This window comes from Maylandia zebra, linkage group LG11 (assembly GCF_041146795.1).
Source record: "Maylandia zebra isolate NMK-2024a linkage group LG11, Mzebra_GT3a, whole genome shotgun sequence".
NCBI classification, from domain to species: domain Eukaryota; kingdom Metazoa; phylum Chordata; class Actinopteri; order Cichliformes; family Cichlidae; genus Maylandia; species Maylandia zebra.
In genome coordinates, this window is record NC_135177.1 from 34,591,340 (window position 1) to 34,615,264 (window position 23,925).

Below are 23,925 nucleotides of genomic sequence, written 5' to 3' on the forward strand. Positions count from 1 at the left end.
TAGTGTTTTCTAAATAATGTTTAATGTTATCCCAAAATTCTTGAGTAAAACAGAAAGAACGATAACACAAAATTCAGTTCATTTTAGCAGGCAGCGGTTAAAAATCAGCACTGAAAAGCAACAGTTTAATCTTCCTGCTCAGCTTCTACTGCTGAAAACTTTTCCCACCGGTTTCCTAAACTTGTCCGGTCCCTTCTTGTTTGAAACCGATTAATGAGGCGGCTAAACTCACTAATTGGCTACTTAATTGGCCCCTGTCACCGGGCGCGCTGCTTCCGCTGGCTTTTAGCGCACCGCCACCCTCCTTTCTTTTCTCAGAAATTACAATCCCACCTTGTCACAGCGATTTAGGGTCAATCTCTCACACAGGAAGGTGCTCTCGCGGAGGACCCCCCCGCCACCTCTGGATCCCCCTCTATCAGTATCTCCCTCCCACTCTATCTTGGTGTTTTATGTCTGCGTCACAACAAGTCGGTAGAGAGCGAGAGGCAGGGATGATGGCGTCTCTGGCGGCTTGATTCCGGTGCTGCTCTGACAAACCCGCCTTAATAGCATCAGTAGGTGGTGACGGAGAGGGGGGGGTTGAGAGCAAAAGCGACGGGAACATGACGAAACGGCACCGCGGAGGACGGACAAACTAGACTGAGAGACGGACGGACAGTCAGTCCCCCCTCCTCCTCCTCTCCCTCCTCGCTGACGGCTTGACTGACACACACAGGCGCTTGGCACAGACAGGGACATACATGCACATCATCCACTTTTTGCAAACACGCAGGCTGCGCATCCGAGCTGGCAGTAATTGGGCAGCGGAGACCCACAGCAGATGAGGGCATTTCATGTCCAACCTGTCCAGGAATCACTGTGACCCCGACGGAAAGGAGTTCGACTTGACAGGTACCCTTCACCGGCCAGCTTTCAGCGAAATTTGTCTGATTTCCTTCTGACTCACAAAAGGCTACATACACTGTAATGCATCCTGCGTCTGTCTTGACTTGAGTGCATGCACTGGAACAAATGCTCAATGTGCAGAGATAATGCCTGCAGAGTCATTTGATGCATCTATTCAAGTTTTTAAGATGTTGGGAGAGGGGAAGACAACAGCAAAGTGCAGGGAAGATGTTTCAAGTAGCTGCACTGTGATCTTTGCTCATTCAGTCAAACTGTATTGCAGTAGTCATCATGCAGTGTTTTTTTTTCTGTGTGTGTATGTGTATTTGATGTGTGCAGTAATCATTTGTCTTGCTCTCTGGTTGTGTACTCACTCTCATCTTTCACTGTGGTGGATACAGGCTGTCGCTATGCTCTAGTCTAAAAGGAGGCGGATGGAGGGGGGGGAGATTTTAACCCCTTTGCACTGAAGCCCGCCTGTCTCAGAAGCAGTCGAAATGCCGGGGCCATAAACCCCTCTGTCAGCAATGGCAGCAAAGTATTCAGCGAATAAATCGGATTTCCATTTCACATGAGCCCTGCTCTCTCTCCCCTCTCTGTCTCTTTCCTCAGGATGGGGGGAGTAAGTGAAGGAGATGATGTGTTGGCTCGATGGAGTGATGGACTACTGTACCTCGGCAATGTGAAAAGAGTAAGTGCATGTATGAGTGTGTATGCTTGTGTGTGACAGAGAGACCTTTGATTGTGTGTATGCAGCATGTGCATGAATGTGTTTGGCTGGATTTGAAAAGACTTCCATTTAGTTTTGTCAATCATTCCGCTCACCTGCTATCTCCTTCTCAGGTAGATGGAGTGAAGCAGTGTTGTCTGGTGAGATTTGAGGACAACTCTGAGTTCTGGGTACTGAGAAAGGACATTCACTCGTGTAAGAAAAACTCCTTTTTTTCCTCCCCCCCTCCCGCTCCCTTCGGCAAGAAGAGTAAGTAGCTTCCTGTTGAGAGAACTTTGTACTTGTTGGGTTAAAAATGCATCTAGCTTGAGCTTTTGAACACAGAGATGCTCGGATGAACTCGCAGTAAAGGTGGTGCTTCCACTCTCAGATTTTGCTGAAGGAGTTGAATGAATGCTCGTCTGATTTGTTCCTCTTGTGAGCTCAAAAGTTCAAATCTTGTGCCTTTTCTCTCAAGATCTCTCAACTGTTGTCAAAGAAAAATGCAGAAGAGAAATTTCAGTTACGTTTGAGGTTATGATACCGAGTGCTCTGAGTATTCTGACAGGGGGCATGTTGAGATGTAATTGGTATATTACAGTCTATTTAAGAGTTTATTAGACTCCACAGGGAGCTAGCACCCCCACTCTACCTAACATCAAGAGAAAGGGGAAGTTGGACACTTGTTAGGACCAGGCTGGATATCCGCTCATCAAATGAAGTGAAATCTGAAAGGGTACAGGAGACACTGAAATCAATGAGGTGGCAAGGATGTGAATCAATATACATAAATTAATGCTGTTGACTGCTTTCTCTCTCTCTGTCTTCCTCTCTCACATTTCCTTCCTCCCCTCCCCTGCTATTCTCTGTCTTTTTCTGTTTGCCTCAGTTGCTGCTGGAGTGGAAGAAGTTTGCTGTATTTGTGACGCTCCGCCTCTTAAAGAACCCCTCATAAATTGTCTTAAATGTCGCCACGGTAAGGGAGCACACCTCATCACACGCTGTCAAATGGTGGTGCTCCACCAGTTCCTGCACTGACCTTGAACGTTTGACACATTATGGTAAATAAAAGTGCCACACTTATAAAAAGAAAACCACATATCAGAAATGAGTAATACTGTCGCTGGCACCTGCATCGGAACCAGAAACAAAGTGAGAAAAAAAAACTTCTCTGGGGTTTATTGCTGACTTAAATATCCCTTCCAGACATATTTTAAGAACTGGAAATACTAATTTGCAGAATAATAATTTGCAGCTAATTTGATAATTGCATAGTTAAGCAATCCTAAAATAACATCTTCTTTTTCTGTCTTGCTGAAAAATGCACGCAGTAAGATTTTTAAAGGTTTAACTGCAGATTACAAGATGTGCAATACTCTAAATGAAATTTTGTGTATATACAGTGAAAGCTTGATGTGTCTTCGTCACACTTCTTTACATTGAATACACCGCATTGAGTTTTGCCTCTCTCTATCTAGTGACTATATATGGGAACTTGTAGGTAGCATAGAAACCTTCCAGGAATTGATGGGAATTCACAAACAGTTGGGAATTTTGCTAGCTTTTACAAGCCTTAAAATCTTGGCAGTTGATCCCCCAGCCCCAGGATAAAGGGGAGTCTTTCTCGTGTAAATGCTGTGAGTTTTATGAATGCAAATCAGGATATTACAGGGGTGAGGATTAGTCTCAAGCATATATATATATATATATATATATATATATATATATATATATATATATATATATATATATATATATATATATTTTTTTTTTTTTTTTTTTAAAAAGGTACAAAGTGATGGACCATGATTGACTTTCAGAAAGGTTAATCATGCTCACATGTGGCTGTCTTAAAGTGTTATTTTCAGTTAGGACTGAGAAATTTTCCCACTTCATAAGATTTCAGAAAGTAGCAGGCTAGTGTTGACCTCTACACATGCATATTCTGCACAGTGAAGGTCATGCATTTTAGTGTTTTACTCCATTTGGACCTTTAAGCTACGATATACTGAAGTGCAAGTGGGAGGAAGTTTTAAAACTGTCACAGCAATGACAGCAAATCTTAGCGTCATGTCTTCACAGCTCTGTCATGCATACACGGTTTCTGACAGTTTATTTTTGAGGAAAAAGCAGACAAACATATTCGCTACGTTTCTCTCTCTAAATGCAAATAGTGTAAGTGAAATGTTTTTCATGCAGCTGAAACAAACTGGCACTAAACATGGAGCTGCTCTGTCATTATTGTCACTCCGGCTGTGTGTCTTGTAAACACGAATTAAATGCTCTGCCTCCTCCTCCCATTACAGGTTATCATCCGGAGTGTCACACGCCAACCATCGAACCGGAAGCTGACAGCGATTCGTGGATATGTCGGCAATGTGTCTTTGCAGTCGCAACCAAGGTCAGACGGCTAATCTCTACGTTTCACATGCTGGGGGGAAAAACATTCAGTGCGTAATATAGGAGAAATCCAGTCAAATATATCAAGCTGTGCTGCGGCTACCCTGTTGTGTGTGGCAGGTAATGGGTTTATTCGAGGTAAAAGCGCACTAATTCTCTCAGTATTGACTTGAGTATTAGATGTTCTACATTATGTCAGTGAAATCATGAACAATCAATAGCTATGAAGCTGAAAAACTACACTGGAGTTGAGAAAAGTACATTTAAAGTCAATCAATCACATGTGCTCCAGTTCTGTAGATATGAGATGAGAAGGCACTCGCTTAATTGTCAATCGGTCAATGTCCATATCTCATTGTCCAGACTTCCGCTTCCTCGGACACTATCTCTCACAGCTGACCTACAATAAAATGAAACGAATTGCCTTCTCCCCATCGCATGTGATCCGTCTCCCTCGCTGCTCTGACATGACAGTGATTTCAGAGGTCGCAAACCAATCAGTTCTGTCCTCAAATTGTATTCACAGAGAGGGGGGGCCCTCAAACGGGGGCGCTTTGCCCGGCTCATGCAGTTTATGAAACTTCGGCTACCCTATCAGCTGTCATCCCTGGACTGGGACCCACAGCACCTGACCAATCAGCAGCAGTGTTACTGCTACTGTGCCGGACCTGGAGAGTGAGTGACACTGCAGAGGCCAGTTTTAAGTTTGACTGTACACTTTGTGTATGCTCCTAAACTTTTTTCATTCTCCCACAAAGCTTGAACTCAGATATCTCAAAGGCGTATTGTGGGTTATTTATAAAGCGCACGCAGTGCATCTGACGTGTCTCAGTCAGTTGAAACTGGCTTTCTTTGAGTGAAATTCTATGTATCAAAGATCAAGTCAGATATGCAATCAATAAAATAAAAGTACTCCAAGCTATCTTTTATATGCACTCTCTGTGTTTGGCTAGCTCCTATGTAGTACTTATGTAGTACCTCAAGTAGAATAAAGCAAACGCCCAACTGTGAGTCGTGGGACCACAAGATACGTCTTATGAAATGCTGCAGTCATCATTCGGTAGCCATCGCTCAATTATGCTGCTGGACACATTCATTCATTCATTTGTGTGTTTAAAGTCTCTCTTGCTGTTTCTTTCTTGTGACTGGGTTGCAGGTGGAACCTGAAGATGTTACAGTGTGGCAGCTGTGGTCAGTGGTTCCACGAGGCCTGCACGCAGTGTCTAACCAAGCCTTTGCTGTATGGGGACAGGTACATTACAGGGTATCGCTGCAGAAAGCTGACAGTATACTCATAATTATGTTGAAATTTTGTGCAGCTAACACATTACAGTATAATGCATTTGTTTATGTGCACTTTTTAAAACTTTCCCCGGGAGGGTTATAACTTATTTGTTAGATTTTGTTGGACGTTTGAAGCAGATGTTGATACTTGAGGGTAAAGGTACATCAATTCTGATAATTATATGACTGCAAAAAACTTTTTGGCTTGCTTGATAAAAACAGTAAAGCAATGATGCACATTTTAACAAATAAAAAAGACAAAATCAAAATAAATAACAACTCAATTAAGAACTCAATCAAAATGTTTGAAACTTAAATTAACGATAAGGATATAAATTAAGAAAAACAAAGCAAGACATTTTTAATCCTCTTTGTCTTTCCTTATCTGCTAATAAACAGTCAACATCAATATTAAGGCGGTGTATTAGTCACGATCTATAATTGGATCGCGTAAGTCTGTAATTTCAAGCATAGCTTAGTTTACATTGTTTTTTCATTATTACTGCTCACCAAATATCATTTACTTTTAGATCCAGCCTCTTTAGATATGTAATTACCCTGCACAGAAAGTACCTGTGTTCTACTCGGCATACATTTGCTATTGTTGATTATTTCGTTGTTGTTGAATGACACACATGTAGCACAGCTTCTCAGTGGTTCAAAAGGCAATCTCAAATATTCCATATGCTTTATATTTACTTAAAAATATACAAATAGAGAAAAAATCTGCACATTTACGAAACTGGAAGCAAACAGTAAAATTTGTTATTTTAAACAGATTCATAACAAAGTGTGAATCCACTATCAATATTATTAATTAGCTGATTGTCTCAGTTTATTTGAGATAAGCAGATAAACAGTCTATTTAAGGTAAACAGATAAAGATGTCCACATGACAGCTTCACTCATCAGAGAAGTGCCTTAATTAGCTTAAGACTAAATTATTAGTGTGCCTGTTAATGTACTCTGTGACTCGCTCTACAAGGACAACAGCTCATTACATACTGAGAGCAAAGGGACGGTGACAGACACTAAGCAGGCATATCACCTCACAGCTATTAGTTCAGATGTGATGCTGGGTGGATATGCAAGCTGCTGATCACTGTGTGGTTTCATAGGCTGCATCCCATGCGTGTAATAAAATGTGTCCATCCATTAAGTTATTATTGTCATTAACCATCTGTGCTAGCCAACTGGGTTTCACACCCTTCCTGACACTGTGTTACCGCCGAACCTGTCTGAAGAGGAGAGGGAAAAAAAGGAGGGATTAGATTTAGATTGACAGCCGGGGGGAGTGAGGCCGGATTGGTACAACATCTGCTGAGCAGGTGATGGAGGAAGAGTGAAGACTGAGCTCACAGTTGGAATAGTAAGCATGCACCGCTGTCATACCATGTCTGCGCTTCATCTTACCCAGTGACCTTCATGCATATAGAAGGACAGATGCACACAGTGTTGTTGTTGTGTGAGTTCAGTTTCAGGGTCATTCGGGGCAGAATGTTATTATAGTGGAAAAACGATACACCTGTCCCTTTATTTCCAGTTCTGCTTGATTTATATGATAAAATGTCTGGAGAAGACATCTATAGATAGCAAGGAAAGCAAAAATGTGGAAAAACTGTGAAGATTTATGTCCTAGATTGGCGAGAGGACGCAAATGTAGTAGCCAAAGATGGCAAAATATTCAAGAAAAAGCAAGTCATTGGCTCCAAAAAGAAGGGTGTGAGGAATCGAGACAGACAGTTTGACAGCGGACAAGGAGAAGGCAGAAATATATATCCACACTCAGCAGTGACTAGAAATGAGACACAGGTGTGTAAAACTAATAGGGGCAGGGCAGATAATCACCAAGGAGGGAGGGGGATAAGAGCAGAAAGTTAAAAATCAAACAAACCAAAAAGCCACATAATGAAGCAAATCTTCAAAGTAAAGCAGGAACTAAAGATAAATAACTAGTGCTGAAATGAAACACGAAGAACAGAGATAGGGGGACACAGACGGCAGGGGATCGTGACCTTTGTTACATGACTGAAAATGAAAGAATAAAAACCCCACACGTATCAATCACTTGAAGTTATTAATAAGAGCTCAACAAGACGTAACATAGTTCCCTGGATTAATATATCTAGATACAAAAAGAAATACTGATTCTGCAAATAATAAACAAAAGGATTAGCTATTTTGTAAAAAAAATAATAATAAAGATGCTTACCTCTTGACAGAGTTGAAAATTCCCCTCCCTTTTAAAAAAAATTTCATGGAGATGTTTTGCAAATGCACCTTTTTCATCATTCAACAGTCCTAATGTGTCCCTGTGATCCAAAACACAAGGTTCAAGGTTCCTTATTTGTCACATGTATAGTTATACAAGTATAACACACAGTGAAATGTAACCAAATCACTTATGTTTTGGGTGAAGCCCCACCTCTCTGTAATCATAACCCTAAAAAAAAAGTTACATGACCTCCTTGCCATAGGTAACTATTACACAAACAAACTCATCAAGAGTAAAAGAAATGGTTTTTTAGGAATAACCTGAGATGCTTGTCTGAATTTTTGTTTTTTTCTTCTGTTCTAGGTTTTATCAGTTCCAGTGCTCTGTATGTACAAAGGGACCAGAGACAATCCAAAGACTCCCCATGACTTGGTGATTTTGACATTTTGACTGTAACATATTTACTGACATTTTTACAGCCAATGAATATGAACAGAAACAGAAAATACATTTTAAAGAATTAATTCCACCCATTTTTGGTAATCACGTCTGGTTGACACACAAATTAATATAAATTGTGTCCATTGAAAAGAATATACAAAAAATGACACCAAATATTGATTGTTTATGTCCGTGCTGTTTTTGCATTTTACCTGTCTTGTGTAACGGACTCTTACTCTTTTGAAATGCAGGGTGGATCTGGCTCATTTAGTACTCTACCATCTCTCGCTGTGCTGCAAGAGGAAATACTTTGATTTTGACCATGAAATCCTGTCCTTCACCAATGAGAATTGGGACTCGTTGCTGCTAGGCGCGGTATTGATATTTCCCTGTTTCAGGACCATGATGAAATGATGTGAAATGCTGCCAGGCTTTTTTTTTTCTTACATTTGAGACTTAAAGCCTATTAACCAGCATTAAAGTAAAATTAAAGTTAAAAATGTATGACCTCTATGTAAGCTTAAAGGAGAACACCAAGTTAAAAATTCAGTGTTGATCTAGGACAGCGGTTAGTGACCTTACTTGGCCAATAGACCCCCACAGCCGTATCAGATTAACTGAACTCTCCTCCACTATCACCAAGTGACAATTATTACTGTTTTGAATGGGTTAGCTGCCTTGAGCTAAAGCGTTGAGTAGTTCATATGCAGTACTGTGCAGCTTAACCATTTTAAATGTCCACTGATTATTTTCAGCGAACTATTTCAACAGTTAATACATTGCTTATAAGAAATGAAGCAAACAAACTGTTTACTCAACAGTTTTTGTAGGTTTGTTTTTAGTACAGTACTCCTCTCGTAAATGTGAATGTCTTTTTTTACTGTATTTCACATGTGAATCCATCTTTGTTTTTCATAGTTTCCTTTGTCTTTGTGCACCAATTATGGATTTTTCAAACATTTTCATTCATTCTTGCAACATGTGTCTAGCAAGAATCAGTTTAATTTGAAAAATAAACTTCTATTGTCATTGGTTAATTTTATAATATTTCCTAGTATTTCATTCACAGATTGATATATTGGCACTTAGCTACTTTTAGCTATTCATTTGAACTTTACAGAGTTTCAGCTCACTATCTCAGTTCTTTATCCTTTGTTTCAGATACATATTTCAACCATTTTCCAACAGGTTATCCAGTGCTTTTAGATAACTGTTTCAGCTCTTCATCCAGAATATAAACATATGTTGTATTTTAGTTACTCAACGACAACTTTTACATCTATCCAGTATTTCTAGCTTACTATAGCCACATATTTGCATACAGGGGAATTTAAGATCACAGTCCCTACAATTTATCACATTTAGATGGGCTTTTAAAAAAATATATCATTATTATATGTTCATTTATCCTACTGGGGGACAAATATCCCTCATAAGGAATCAGTCATCTCTTATTAACATCTGTGCTAAAGTCATAGCACCATGTAAAAAGTCTAGTTTCCCCCCCAGGAGAATAAGCAGGAAGGTAAAGAGTTTCCTGTCTCTGTGTCTGAGGTTTTGAGTTCTCCTTTAAGTTGTTCTTAGTATCAAATTTGACATGTACAACAGGGATTTTTAGCCATATAGCCAAAGTAGTTAACAACATTATTGCTGTCAGAAACTGTAAAACAAAGTGATTGTATGCATTAGAGGTTTTCTGTCTGGTGGTCACCTACTGTGTAAACACAGCTTTGATTTTTCATTCCTGTCTGTCCTCCAGCTCTCTGACACGCCAAGGCAAGACCGCTGTCACAATCTCCTCAACGCTCTGAACTCCCACAAGGACAGGTAAGTCATTGCATATGATGAGAAGAATAAACACCAACCACACATGACTGGAGTGATGAGTAGCACTTTATGAATACAAGACTTTTCTTAGTGCACTGAAGGTAGTAGCGTTGGACGTGCAGGTTCAAACTGGCGAGGTGTATTGCATACAGAGCAAGTGAACTATGGCTGCCAGTTAGACCAGATTAAAAGTACAACTTTTTGATACTTGTTTGGTCTAGCTGGACAGGAATCGTTGGTATTAATTATTTAAAAACAGTCTAGCAGTTAATATGAGCAAATTTTCTTTGAATATTTGAAAAAACAGAGAAACCTTGTGGCCAAAAAACAGCAGTTTTCTCCAGGCAGACTCTGCTCTAATTATGTACAAGTTAATTACGCAGTCACTACCTCTGAAATGCTCCTGATTCAAATTTTTCATCAGGAGAATATGTACATTGTGTTACACAACTTAAAGCTTAATGTTGACGTCACAGAGGACTGCTAGAAACACACACACACACACACACACACACACACACACACACACACACACATGTAAGGTGATGATACAGTTTAAGAACCAGCTGGAGACAGAAGATGTTTTTCCGTGTTTCCCAGGTTTGTCTCTGGAAAGGAGATCAAGAAGAAAAAGTGTCTTTTTGGGCTTCAGGTTCGAGCCCCTCCACCGCTGACGTCCGATTCGTCGCCGCTCATCACCGACCCACCTATCAACATCACGCACCGGAGAAGGTCAGAGTAAGGACACTGTCTCTCATTTTTGGCTCTTATCTCAGTAAGAGCTGTGAGATTCCCACAGGGCATATAGTCATTATGCATGAACAATTAACTTAGGAATCAAAAGACTGCAATTTTCATATAGCAGCACAAGTATCAGCGTCTCAATATTTTCCTAAAAGAGCAGAAAGCTCCCCTGCGTGCTTTCGTGTGATTATCTACCCAAGTGTGTGTGCACATGCATCTGCACGTGTCCTGTAGATTTCATAGACATCATAAATCATTTTTAGTACTTAGCTGGTGCGTATTGAGACTGAATTACAATGGAATCATTTGCAGAGTGGAGCAGTCTTGAAGGGAGGATTTTCATTTCACAAAACCATCGTATCATTTATGAAACACAAATTTAAAATTTATCCGAACAGAATCCAGATATGTATATTAGAGATGTAACACGCATTGTCTTTGCGTACCCAAATTTCTACAAATTCCCTCTGCTCAGACAGCAGGTTTGTTGGTTCAACTAGTTTTGTCAGTTTTCTATAAATGAGCAGCCAGCCACATCAGAAGCATTAAGCAGTGCATCCATTTTAAGAGATATCGTTTGTTCATCTTATAGAGGGAGCCAGCAGTAAAGAAAGCAGATATTAAAGGATACTGACGGACATTTGAGACATCTGAATGGACATTGTTCTCAGTATTAGGTTTAAAGTACTTACAAAAGACATCAATTGGTTATTTTGTTAAAGCAACATGGGATGTGATTGCTTAGTAGCACCAAGCTGGGGAGGCATGTAAAGGCTGATATATAAGTTGGTGTTTTATATCAGATTTTGAGGAAAGAATGTTCTATGCATAGCTCTATATTTTATATATCTTTACATTTTTCTTATATATTTGATCCATAATCTGCAAACACTGTAGCTTTTAGCAATTTAGCTTTTTTGATAGTTAACACGATCTGAACTGACTGAATAGGAAGTTTTGTTCGAGATATCTGCTGGGTACGCTGAGACCTTCAAAGATTTGTCTTCAGATTTGTCTCCCAATCAGCTCAATATTGAAGGATAATATTTATTAAACCATCCGGATCTTATAAGTGAAGTTGTGCTGCTGATTGACAGGAGGAGATGACCATCTGAGCATCCTTGAACATTGAGCAAAGACTTTTGCTAACAAACAACATTTCATTTAGATATTCATGCACCTCAGAGGACGATATCTAAACAATTACTGGGTCGTGTGAGCCGTGGTCTAATAGCACCATTCACATTAGATATCAGCATTTCTATTGTCTTCAGTAAAAATGATAATGATTTGTGTTCGTGACTTGTATTTGTTGCATGTATTTTTCTTATACATAATTCATATAATTGTGTTGCATGAGAAAAATACAAAACTGGCCACTTTCACGAGTTAATCCGAGTACAGAAAATAAAGCTCTTATGAGATAAAAAAAAAAACACATCAATATTTACTGTAATTCTTTTTTATATGTACCCTTTCTTTTGTGACCCAGACTGAATTGAGCTCTAAAACTAATGTCATGGTTTTCTTTAAATTGGCTTTGGTGAAATTGTCATCTTTTTCTGCAAAGTACTGCAAACAGATTCTTATTGAATTTCAGCTTGCACACCAGAAATATTAAAGTTATATGTGCAGATTGTAATGTTATTTCTCCCCAGAATATAAACCTTTTTATATTAACACTTCATAAGATATCCTCTAAGATATCCTCCTTACAACAGAATGTCAGCTTTATACTCTCTTATAATCCACTGACCAGACTGCCGTGCTATTTGCTAAAAAAAAAAACACACTACGAGAAGGATAAATCTCTTCATTTAATGACTATTCGGTCTTTTCTTTATCATTGCCTTTAGGACAAAAGACACATTTCAATTCCTAAGACTGATAAAGTTCTAATTATAGTATAATGACAAGTATATGCTGGCCAGTCATGGAAGCATGCAGTGGAGATTTCATCCTTTGGGAGACGCTTTTGCAGTTTTAGCTTTTGCAGCTTTTATAAACAAGGTCAGTTTTAAGCACAGAGGAAGAAACAGATTGCCAGACAAATGATGTTTAGGCTGGTCTGTATTAACAATCATCTCACTGCTCTTCTGTATCACACTGCAGTAAAAACTAAGTGTTGCACACAGGGACTCTGTCTCTGTGTGTATCCTTGTATACTTATTTATGTGTTTTTTTTTGCTCACTTCAGCCCATTGTCGCTACCCTGCCAGAGGAGAGTGGGGGGGCCAGAGTCACGTAAATCAAAGCGTCGCATCATGGAGACACAGGTCAGTGCCTCTGTCTTCAACTCAGGGGAAGGGGGGAGGAGGTCTGGGGAACAAAACCTCTCTGGTATTTTTTCCTTTTTTTAAATTTTTTTTCATGCATCCAGGTAAACAGCTCTCTGCGATCCAAATAACCTGTCAGTCAGAAACTGTGATGAAGGTTCATTTCGCAGTCGAGCTCAGTCTGTGTCTTTTTACACCCAGTGCAGCTCAGTGCCTCATATTTTTCTTCTCCCTTTCGCTGTATGTTGAAAGCCTGCTGATGCTTTACAGTCTGCTGTTCGCATAAAGGCTAGCACGTGAGAGATGAAGTGTAGTGTATGTGGCTCAGTTAAAATGTATAATTCAAATCCAATCTTGGCTGCTCATGTATTTCATCAACACCTGCAGTTCAGCGCCACATTTATCTTGATCATCAAATCCAATTCCCAGCGGACTGCACGGAAACAAGGAACATCACATGCGGTGGTTACTATTTTTACACGGCATTCTTACAGTGCTCATTGTACTTTGTCGTCCTACACATCAGTCATCCATGTATGTGCACATACAGTAATCCTGGAACAATACGCTCTGCAGAGCACTCGTTTCCACTCTGGCACATCCAGGCCCCATTGTGCCCCGTTTGATTGATGCTAATCCCCGTCCGTCTTGGAGGAGCTGCTTCCTTGTACTGTGGAAAGTGAGATGGGAAGGAATGCTGATATGCGTATCCTGGGATCACTTCCAAGTGCACTTTGCAGTCAATTACAGTTTGGCCAGGTGGCGCTGGCACCTTGACAGTCCAGCACTGACAGAGCACATCCATTTAAAGGCACAGATGTCGACTAAGGCCACTGAATAATAATCCCATCCTAATAGTAATGCTGGAGAAGGGAATGATAATGGGCTCACTCTGGTGCTATATGTCACAGTCCAGTGATGAGAAATCTTTAGGTGGCATCCTCCGAGATGATGCCTCCAGTGATTGATGGCTCTGATGATCTTCTGATGTTTTTACTTGTCATGGGTCATGAGTCGCCGCAGAGCAGCACTATGAGATGTGCTATGGAATGATGCGTCTAAGGGAGACATCCTACTGCTGTGTCTGATGAGCCTTGATGATGTGGCATCCTGTTATTTATTTGGATTTAAAGATACAGTGATGTAAAGAAAAAAAAAGAGTTTTTACCCCCTTCCTGGTTTCCTATGTTTTGTATGTTTGTCACACTTAATTGTTTCAGATCATCGAACCAATTTAAATATTAGACAAAGACAACACAAGTCAACACAAAATGCAGTTTCTAAATGATGGTGTTTATCATTAATTACCACAGCAAGTTTTCTAGGTCCTGAGCAGCAAAACAGCCTCCACCGCCATATTTTACTGTGTGATGTTCCTCTTCTGAAATGCTGTGTTACTTTTACGCCAGATATAATGGGACACACACCTTCCATAAGGTGTCTCATCAGTCAACAGGATATTTTCCCAGATGTTTTTTGGCAAATGTGAGACAAGCCTTTATGGTCCTGTTGGTCCGGAGTGGTTTTGGATGCCAGTCTCTTGAATCGTGAACTTTGACCTTAAATGAGACATGTGAAGCCTGGAGTTTTTTTATGCTGTTCTGGGTTCTTTTGTGACCTCCTGGATGAGCCATCGCTGTATTCCTGGGGTAATTGGTCATTCCTGGGAAGCTTCACCACTGTTCCAAGGTTTGTGTGTATAATGGCTCTCACTGTAGTTCAGTGGAGTCCCAAAGCCTTAGAAATGGCTCTGTGACCCTTTCCAGACTGATAGATGTCAGTAACTTCTCCGGTGTTTCTTGTGATCGTGGCACGATGTGTCGCTATTTGAAACCTTTTAGCCTGCTTCTACTTTGTGAGACAGGTTCTAGTTAAGTGATTTCTTGATCCAAGAGGTCTGCCAGCAATCAGGCCTGAGTGTGTTTAGCGAAACTGAGCTCAGCTTTCTAGTAAATGTTGTTAATCACAGTTAGTTCATGATTTAACCAGAAAGGCAATTACTTTTTTTTACACAGGACCAGGTATGTTTGGATAACCGTTCTCCTTTAATCAAAAGCATTTTGAATTTACTGAGGTTATCTTTGTCTAATATTTAAATCTGTTTGATGATCTGAAACTTTGAAGTGTGACAAAAAACAGGAAATCAGGTCAGGTGCAAGCACTTTTTATTACACCACTGTATATCTGCCCGTTTTTGTCATCAGGCAGTGCAAGGAAATGGAAATCAACCTGTTCTGTATCTGTAAGAATAGCAAAAAGCCTTCAGGATGGATATCCCCTCAGTTTTAAGATGTGTTCACTCTGGTTTTCAGCATGCTCACCTGTCTCTAGACGTATCTGTCATAAAACAGAACGTTCCCTGTGCAGAATTGACTTAATGCATGAGTGAGCACGGAGGTACGAGTGCTTCATTGACTCCTGTGATCTTGGCATCCAGACACAAGCTGATCTGTGTGTGTCTTCTGTGCCCAGGCATGTCCACCCCCAGTAGCTGCCAACCCTATTGAGCTACTGCCATGTTGCCATGGCTACATGGGTGGGGCCAGCCTGTATAACTCCAGGAAGTCAGAGGAGGAGCTTAACCTGAGGTAAGAGTTGTAACATTTTATTGCTCAGGTGAATTATTCATGAATAAGAGAAGTTTTCAGTTGTACAGTTTTGTTCCTGCTCAGGTAAATTATTAATGGATGTAAGAAGAGTTAAAAACTCACTTCACCTGTGTAAAAAGTAGTATCCATAATTTATAATAATACAAATATAATGGCTAGGAGGAGGAGGTGACTCATCTGGTTTCAAAAGGATGTCCATTTTTAGAGAAGCCAATGGGAAAAATAACACTTTGGACCTCTTGTCTGTGACCTCAGTAAACACTGTCCTGATGACTTTTTGGACTTTTAGATTCAGGTCTTATTGAATGCAAACAGCACTCATTTTGTAAATTATTGCACCTTTTGGAGTCAAAAAGAATAACGTCACTTAAAGTAATGGACTATCAGTAATGGTTAAAGGGTGAATCATTAATAGCTGTAGCTTATTAAAAGTATGCGTGACAGTTAAAATTACAAGCTAATAGTATTAATAAACAAATACAAGTGTTATCTAACGTTTGAAACAGAGTAGTTATGTAAAAAGTTATATTTAATTAACTATTGGCTGATGAATACTGATGAATAGTTGAAGGCGGAGATATGGGTTTATAGTTGTTATCAAATTGTTAGCTAAATATTATGAATAAATGAATAAATACCATTTAAAAAATGAAAAATGTAATAAAATATTGTTGTCTAACAGTATAAATAAAGTTGTTGTCAAGGCTAGCAAAGCAGACTCAGGCGCAGACCACAAACTCCTTCAAACAAGAGTGCATTTATTTACAGTGCTCTCCACAGTGAAATATATGTACAAAGGTGTTTGGGGAAAAGGGGCCGGGGTTCCAGGGTCCGGGAGTGAAAGGGGCAGGAGTCCAGGGAGGGAAGATTTCCACACAGCTTTCTTAAACACAAACAGCTCCTCTTCTCTCCACCACCACTCTGGCTCACGCTCAGTCACAGTGCACAGGGAACGGGTCCAGGGGGAATCTACACACATACAGATAAACAGTTAGTCTCCAGGTTCAGGCGTACTCACAACTTAAACTTTGCAGATTGCAGGACGACTGACGCTGATGGCTCAACGATCCAGCGACGAGTAGCGCAGGTCCGCCATCTTAACTAGCACTAATTCATAATCAGTGGCAGGTGTGCTGATCATCCCCAGGTGCGTGGGCCAGGGGCGGGAGCCCACACTAAGCTCCGCCCCGGCAGGAGAAAGAGAGAGCGGGAGAGAGCGAGAGAGAAAGAGAGCAGAGGCGAGAGCTGACGTCAGCTGGCGAGGTGCGCGGACCATGACAGTTGTTTGTTGATGATGAGGGCTAATCAAGCAAAATTAGTTGCTACGCGTAATACTTAAGTAGCTGTTAAACTGAATAATGTCAGGCTGAAATAGTAGTCTTAAAATTATAGTAAGTTGAAAAAGGTAAATAAAAGTAGGTTATGATTATAAAAGTGACCAAATCCGGTTTCAGATGAGCTCAGCTGAACTCACTTGAACATGATAAGATTGTTGATGCCATCAAACATGCCTTTGAGGGTGTTGGGTCAGATGAAAAGCACAGGGCCGCACGGATAAAGGTAAAAATGAGAAAATACACGAGGAACCCGTCAAAAACCTTGTTTCCATCATATTCTTTAGGCAGTAGAAATCTCCGTGGCAGAAAAGTAAGTAACCTGAAACAAATAACTCCAAGGCTAGAAATCACAAAAGTGTTGTTGTTTTTTTTCAAAGAGGCTTTAAAATAAATTCTTTTCCTTTTAAACCCAGCTGGATGGAAATTGTGTGTCAACCTGTCTGAATCCCCTTCACAGCTCTCCTCCAAAACGGATGTATGCCCTATACCACACCACCTACAATGGGAACTCAACACTCTCCAGGAGTCTCCATCACTACAACAGGTTTTTCTCATTTATCCTCCTCATATTTAGACTTAAATCTTATATAGTGGCTCACTGCTGACTTTGTCTGGGGTAACTTGTCATACTATAATGTAGTGTATGTATATATGCTTGTATGTTCCCTTTCTAGACGAGTGGACCAATCTTGAACACCTTTGCATAAGCACTGCCTGGGGGCACTGTGAGTGCCAACATATATGTGGTGTATACAAATATTTTAGACAGATCCCTCAATCGTATACATTTGACAGTTGAGCACCGAGTGGCACGTTTGTTGACGTTCAGTGTGCGCACACTACATATTTTATCGGTCAGCACAAATTTTTAATCTTCCCAGTGCAGCTGAGCAGCCCCCCTTATCGATTAAGTTATCAAAATAAACCACTACAAGCACCGCAGGCCTGTGTATGAAACAAAGAGAATATAAATGAAAATCTGCTAAACGTTTTATGTGCTCACAATTAAGAGATTCATTATGAAGAAGAAGTCATTCTGGTTTTTTCAAGTTAATTATCAATGATTTTCTTTACAGTTATTGTTTCTTGGCCTAACACCAAAGCAAGGACTGGCACGTAGCTCAGAATTATGTAATTTATTCATAAATTTTTCTGATTCTGATATTCTGATCTAAAATTACATAAATAACTTAAAAGGAACTAGTTGACCATTCATTATTACAAATGTTTTAATAGTTCTGAGATAAAACACAGTTGTTGTCATCTTGTATCTTTTATAATACAGGTATAAAATATTTTTAAGTTATTTAAATATTACTTAACTGTAGATTTCTTAATATAATTTTTTGTTGGGTTTTTTGAGCGCAAACCTACAGTAATTGATTAATTAATTAATTAGTTGTTAAATTTTGGCTCTTTTGGAGCAGACAGCAAGGTTATTTTACAATTTTTAAACTGACCATGAAACTCTTATTCTGCACAGAGAATCTGTAGTTAGTGCTAATATTCAATTCATGTCCATAGTTGGTATTTTATATACAAGTTAAAAAATCTAAATGTTTTTCTCATAAAACCATACTACTGACTACTACAGATCAGGAACTAGAATAAAATATACATAACAGAATAAACTTAATGTAACTTAAAATAATATCTTTAATACAGTTATCTAAAATATCAAAAACTGACTTGGTCTTTGCCAACCATTTATTTTTTTTACATCTATAATTAACTTCATAATTAACTATTCAGTTGGTAATAACCTCTATTGATGGGGTAAGTGTTTAGATCCTTGGCTGATACATGGTTGACTATGCAGCTTTGCAAATTGGTTGCTAATTCTCTGTCTGCACAGAGTTTGGTCACAAATATCTATTAGGATAAAATAACAAAGTAATTTTTATACCCCAAACTTCACAGGTTAACTTGGCTGTAATGTAATGTTTGTAATATTGTTTTGCATTAACACTTTCTTTGGCCTATTATTAGTACCATGACTTTGGAACAGAAAAAGGGCGATTGTGACATATTTTCACAAAATTATTATTAAAAAAAAACGCAGCAAGCAAGAGTGATGAGAGCAGTGAGAGCGGCATCGATTCAAGAAGACACAAACCAAAAGTCTACCTAATATTAATATATGGGTTATTTACGAACTTCACTAATACTATATTTAATTTTTTTTTCTTAGATAAAATATGTGAAGGACCGACTGATCTCCATCCAGATGAATCCATCCTCTTTTCCTAACTCCTCCCCTTCTCTTTTCCTAGCATGGAGGACAACTGCAGGTTACCACCAACATACTTCCCATACCCCCTCAATTCCAACAGCAACCATCACCACAACCACCTCCACCAGCACCATCACAACCACCAGCACAACCACCAACATCAACACCAGCTGGGGCAGAAGCAGCTGGAGCCCCTCATTCTACGTGACTTACCTCCTTATCAGGCTGGCATGGGTGCAGGAGGTGGTGTAGGCGGAGGAGGAGGAGGTGGCAGCGGTGGTGGAGGAGGAGGAGGTGGCGGCGGCGGGGCACCGGGAATGGGAATGGGAGGTGGGGACGGAACAGTGGCCAGGAGCTGGGGAGGAGGGGAGGCAGTGAGGATCCTGGCGAGACGAGTCACACCTGACGGGAAGGTGCAGTACCTGGTGGAGTGGGAGAACGTGAGTTTGTACTGAGACAAAGAGCGTAAACTAGAGACACAATGACTGTTTTGCAGTTGTCACAGAACTGCTGTGTATGTAATACGTGGCAGTGTTTAAAGTACAAACAAAACAAAAAGGAAAAAAAATTCTACACGTTGCAAATCCAGGTTGCTCTCATAGCATCACCTCTAATTCTACATCATTATAACCTCACTACTTGTTACTAAATGTCCCTCTTTGCTAGTGTTTCTCTGATATTTGTACTGTTAACTTTGGAATATGCCTTTGCATTTATCATCTTTTACAATGATGAGGGAAAATGTGTAAACCTCCTGATGATTTTATCTGTGTTTGGACCACATTAATATTTGTAATTAAAAGGCCACGCTTAAAAAGAAATATCTGAAATTTCAACATTTAACAGTCAAAAACCCCCAAATATACTTATTTTACTTTGTTCTGGTTCAGTTTTGTGTTGAAACCTAGTTATCACAAATAAAAGAGTGGAGTTAGAGTCACTTTAGACAAAAAGCAGAGAGAAACAGCTGACCTAGATCCATCCTAAGCTCATTAATTTAAATGTTATCGCTGGCATGCTTATTTTAAGATTTTATGGCTCAGTTTTAGGAACAGTTTGTGTTGGGTGTAGCTTCAAATGTAATGTACAAGTGCAAAGATGGTAACTACCGCTTTTCTGTGGGATGTCCACAGTAAGAAAACAACAAAGCGTATTTCCTAAAATTTGGAACTATTTCTTGGCAAAAAACCTACAATACACTATTTAATTGTTCCTGCCCACTAAATTAGAATAATGTACAATACAGCTTGACTCGATGCACAAAATGACAGGAAATGTGTAAGAGAACAGGTAGAAAAAGTATTACTGTGATAATAAACAAGAATTTGATGATTTACCAGAAACGAGAATCAAATTTTGCCAAAAAGTGAAAATTGTTTTCCGCTTTGTTAACAGTTTGACCATATTACTACAGGCAGGTCATGAGGACGAGCTCAGCCACTATTTCACACATCTATTTGATTTGGCATTTCTCATAAAATATATAAATGCAGCGTGCTATTTAAACTGGTTCAAGTTGCCAATAGTTGCAGTGCATCTGCAAGCTACTTTGGAACCCTCTTCCAGAGTCAGTGTCATATCCATTATTATTATTATTGTGTATACTTTGCTTCGTCTCGCTGCTGCTCCATGCTGCTAAATATAAATGACCATAGACTAAAATACTCTGAACTATACTTTAATATTTAGATAGTATGATGTGATGATGATTCATTAATTTGAAAATATTGTGATTCTGACATCTTTTTATTTTCTGTAAAATGAAAATTGCTTCTTTTTTAAAAGAATTTGGACATCTGAGGACTACAATCACTAAACTGATAGAGCAGGCCCCATAAAGTTTTACTACATTTAATTACAAAACTCTAAAAAAGTTGTGACACTGTGTAAAATGTACATGAAAACAAAATGTAATGATTTTCAAATCTCATAAACCCACAGTTGTTTAAACTGAGACATTTTACTTTTCATGAATAAAATGGCTCATTTTGAATTTGATGTCGGCAACAAGGGTTAAAAAAGTTGGGATTGGGGCAAAAAAAAGGTTTGAAAAGTAAGTGTTACTAAAAGAAACAGCTTGAGGAACATTTTGCAACTAATTAGGTTTTAAGTGGCAACAGCTCAGTCACATGTTTGGGTATAAAAAGAGCATCTTAGAGAGGAAGAGTTTCTCAGAAGAAACGGGCCAAGTTTTCACCATATATCTATATCTATATAGATATATATATATAATTTGAAATCTCACTGAAAATCAATATTGGTTGACAGCGATCTTCAGGCCCTCAGGTGACACTGCATTAAAACAGGCAAGAGTCTGTCATTGAAGTCACAGCCTGGGCTCAGGAAGACTTCCAGTTGAAAACATTTGATATGTTTGCAACTGGTATGAAAAAGAACAGTCAGGACTTTTGGTGAGCTAGAATTCTATATCAAACAAAAATGGGATATTATTCTTCTCCTGGAAGTCCAGCAACTGGCCTCCTCAGTTCTTGTTCTTCACTGTTGTTAAAAGAAGCGACGATGCCTCACAGTCAACATCGTCCCATCTTTTTGGACATATTTTGCTGCCATTAAATTCAAAATAAGCATATATTTTTCTTAAACTAGTAACATTTTCTCAGTTTAAACCAGTATGTGTATTATGCTTTCTATGTTCTGTTGTGAATAAAATATGGGTTTATGAGACTTGCAAATAACTGGATTCTGTTTTTATTTATATTTCACAAAGCTTCCCAAACTTTTTGTACTTTTTACAGCTCACAAACATTTATCAAGTTATTAACAGCATTTGCTACTGATATCCAAGAAATGAGACGTCAAGCTTCCATCAGCTTTCGCTTTTCTAATTGCTCATTCATCAACTCGTGGTTAATGTTCACGTGGAGTTCAGCGAGAAAATGAGCCCAGAATGTTATCAGAGACGAATGGCCCTCTCATCAGTGAGAGGCATTATGACAGCCTGCTGGTGGCTGCTGGCTGTGCATGAAAAAGCAGTAACCTTTTAATGGACACAGTACTACAGACAGGCTTATATTTTGGACTACGTTGGGGGGAGTTTAATGCCTCACTGACGAGTACGTTATTGAAGGATTTGACTTTGGCTCTATAAACAACAAATTCTCTGGAGGTTTTCATGTTTTTTTTTTCATCACAGTATGTTAATAAGAGATTGTATACATGTTATTATGGGGATACTTATTTGTTATGTTAGATTTTGTCACACATAATTTACATTTAGACTACTGTTATGTCTTAGAAATAGGAGCCACAAGAGGGCTTTTGTTTTATAGATAGAATTATATATTCACAATATATTGCTATGATGGAACAACTTTATTTTATTTATTTTGATGTGGTTGCATAGTGCCTATATAGGGTGTGTACCTGCCGATTGGTCTGCTCGACTGGGTCGGCCAATCAGACGGTGAAAAGACACGAATGAGTCCATACTGATACAAGTGAAGGCTCGTTGTTGACAGATCCAACAGTACCTCAAAGGTTTGGGGTTCCCTTAGATAATGCATGAATTTTGAGAAGATTGTGATATTATATAAAATGCAACCGATTGGTAATGTTATCTGTGACAATTAAGGGAATAATCGATCATTAATAATTTATGTTTTATAATAGATAATCTATGTAGAAGTACAGTGGTAAGTTTTCAGTGTCACTCCTATCTTCCAACAACATCTACACAAACTCATAAATCACTTATGATGAGTGATTTCATTCATCCTTAATTGTCATTTACAACATATGTTCAATCTTATGCTGTAGGAAAAACCCCCAACTTGGAGTACTCAAAGTGACCCCCAAACCTTTGTGTACGTGTGCATAGACGGACCAGTTACGCTGCTGAAGAGAGTTTTTTAATCGAACAGGACTGTGATGTTACTGTACATTCCAAACAACAAAACAGTATATAAACACATTTTAGCAAAGCATACATTTAAAGTCATCACAGTGGAATTATTTGAAAGAATTTTCTTTTCTTTTGTCTGTTTATGATGGGACTTAAATGTCATAAAGATCAGCTAAAGGCGCTCCCACTCCAATACTGTTCACAACAGTACAGGTAAATAAGACACTCCATACTAAAACCATAGTTTTCTTCCAGGGACTAACAGTCTATGGTTTAAATCTAAAACAAGGCATTAAGCACGAATGCATCAGCTGAGGCCTGACTGCTCACGTCCCATCTACTTAAATATGTTTATGGAGGTGAAGTGGAGCTGCTGAAAGTTGGATTTTATCTTTGTGCAAACAGGTTACATAAATCTAGAAAACTGTTGTGCGGGTTTCAGAGTTTATATTTTATACAGAGGTTTATTTCAGCAATCTGTTTGATAAAACTTACACAACATGCACATTTGTCAGTTCTATCTTTTAAAGAAAGACTGCGTTACAGGTTTAGTTAAAAATAAAAAGACTAGTACAACATTTATGCAGTTATAATTGATGCAAAATGCTCAGATTTTATTTAAATAGCAACCTCTTTGTTATATTAGCTCCTGTCCAGTAAGACAATATTGCATTGCAATTCTCATCCTCCTCAGTGACTATTTGACTGTAGTTTATTAGGGAGGAGTGTGTTGAACCTTTCTAGGCGATGGTGATGAATGTATTTGTGTGTTTTCTATGGTATGTCCATACCCGTCAAGTGCTTGTTATAGGTTGTACTCTTGGTGGAAATCAACCAGATTAGTTTAAAACAAAACAGGAGGAAATAAAACATCTACATTAAAGAAAAAAAAAACCATTTATTTTGGGAGACGTGGTCTTCTTTTTCTGATTAGTAGTCAAGTCCAAGTTCAGTTTTGATGTATTTTTGAAGAAATTACATTTGTACATGTATACTCTGCGTTGATACACCTAATATGTAACATGAAAAATAAAAAAGTTTCACCTCTCTGTTGCACTGTTCTATTAAAAAACTTAAAAATAAGTTGTCCTGTTAGGTGT

The 23,925-nt window shown here is 38.9% G+C and overlaps 1 protein-coding gene across 2 annotated transcripts; it reads left to right on the forward strand.

The window, feature by feature from the left end:
* The first annotated feature begins 299 nt into the window (after positions 1-299).
* Positions 300-23,873, forward strand: phf1 (PHD finger protein 1). 2 transcript variants are annotated; one of them, XM_004568557.5, is made up of 15 exons: positions 300-894; positions 1,501-1,579; positions 1,732-1,813; positions 2,487-2,573; positions 3,904-3,998; positions 4,524-4,672; positions 5,154-5,249; positions 7,860-7,928; positions 8,189-8,312; positions 9,697-9,764; positions 10,365-10,502; positions 12,706-12,784; positions 15,257-15,372; positions 17,188-17,274; positions 19,004-23,873. In XM_004568557.5, exons 2-15 carry the CDS (start codon positions 1,502-1,504, stop codon positions 19,416-19,418), a joined length of 1,683 nt encoding a protein of 560 aa, XP_004568614.2. In that variant the 5' UTR covers positions 300-894; position 1,501; the 3' UTR covers positions 19,419-23,873. The 2 variants fall into 2 exon arrangements, with proteins under 2 accessions (XP_004568614.2, XP_012779384.2); XM_012923930.4 differs by having other exon boundaries at positions 301-894; positions 10,365-10,496.
* Positions 23,874-23,925: the final 52 nt, after the last annotated feature.

Bases quoted from the DNA above. Each gene is read 5' to 3' on its own strand.
- phf1 (XM_004568557.5), top strand. From the start codon at position 1,502: ATGGGGGGAGTAAGTGAAGGAGATGATGTGTTGGCTCGATGGAGTGAT. The intron at 2,574-3,903 runs GTAAGGGAGCAC...CTCCCATTACAG, and splicing joins TTGTCTTAAATGTCGCCACG to GTTATCATCCGGAGTGTCAC. The intron at 7,929-8,188 runs GTGATTTTGACA...TTTGAAATGCAG, and splicing joins CAAAGACTCCCCATGACTTG to GGTGGATCTGGCTCATTTAG.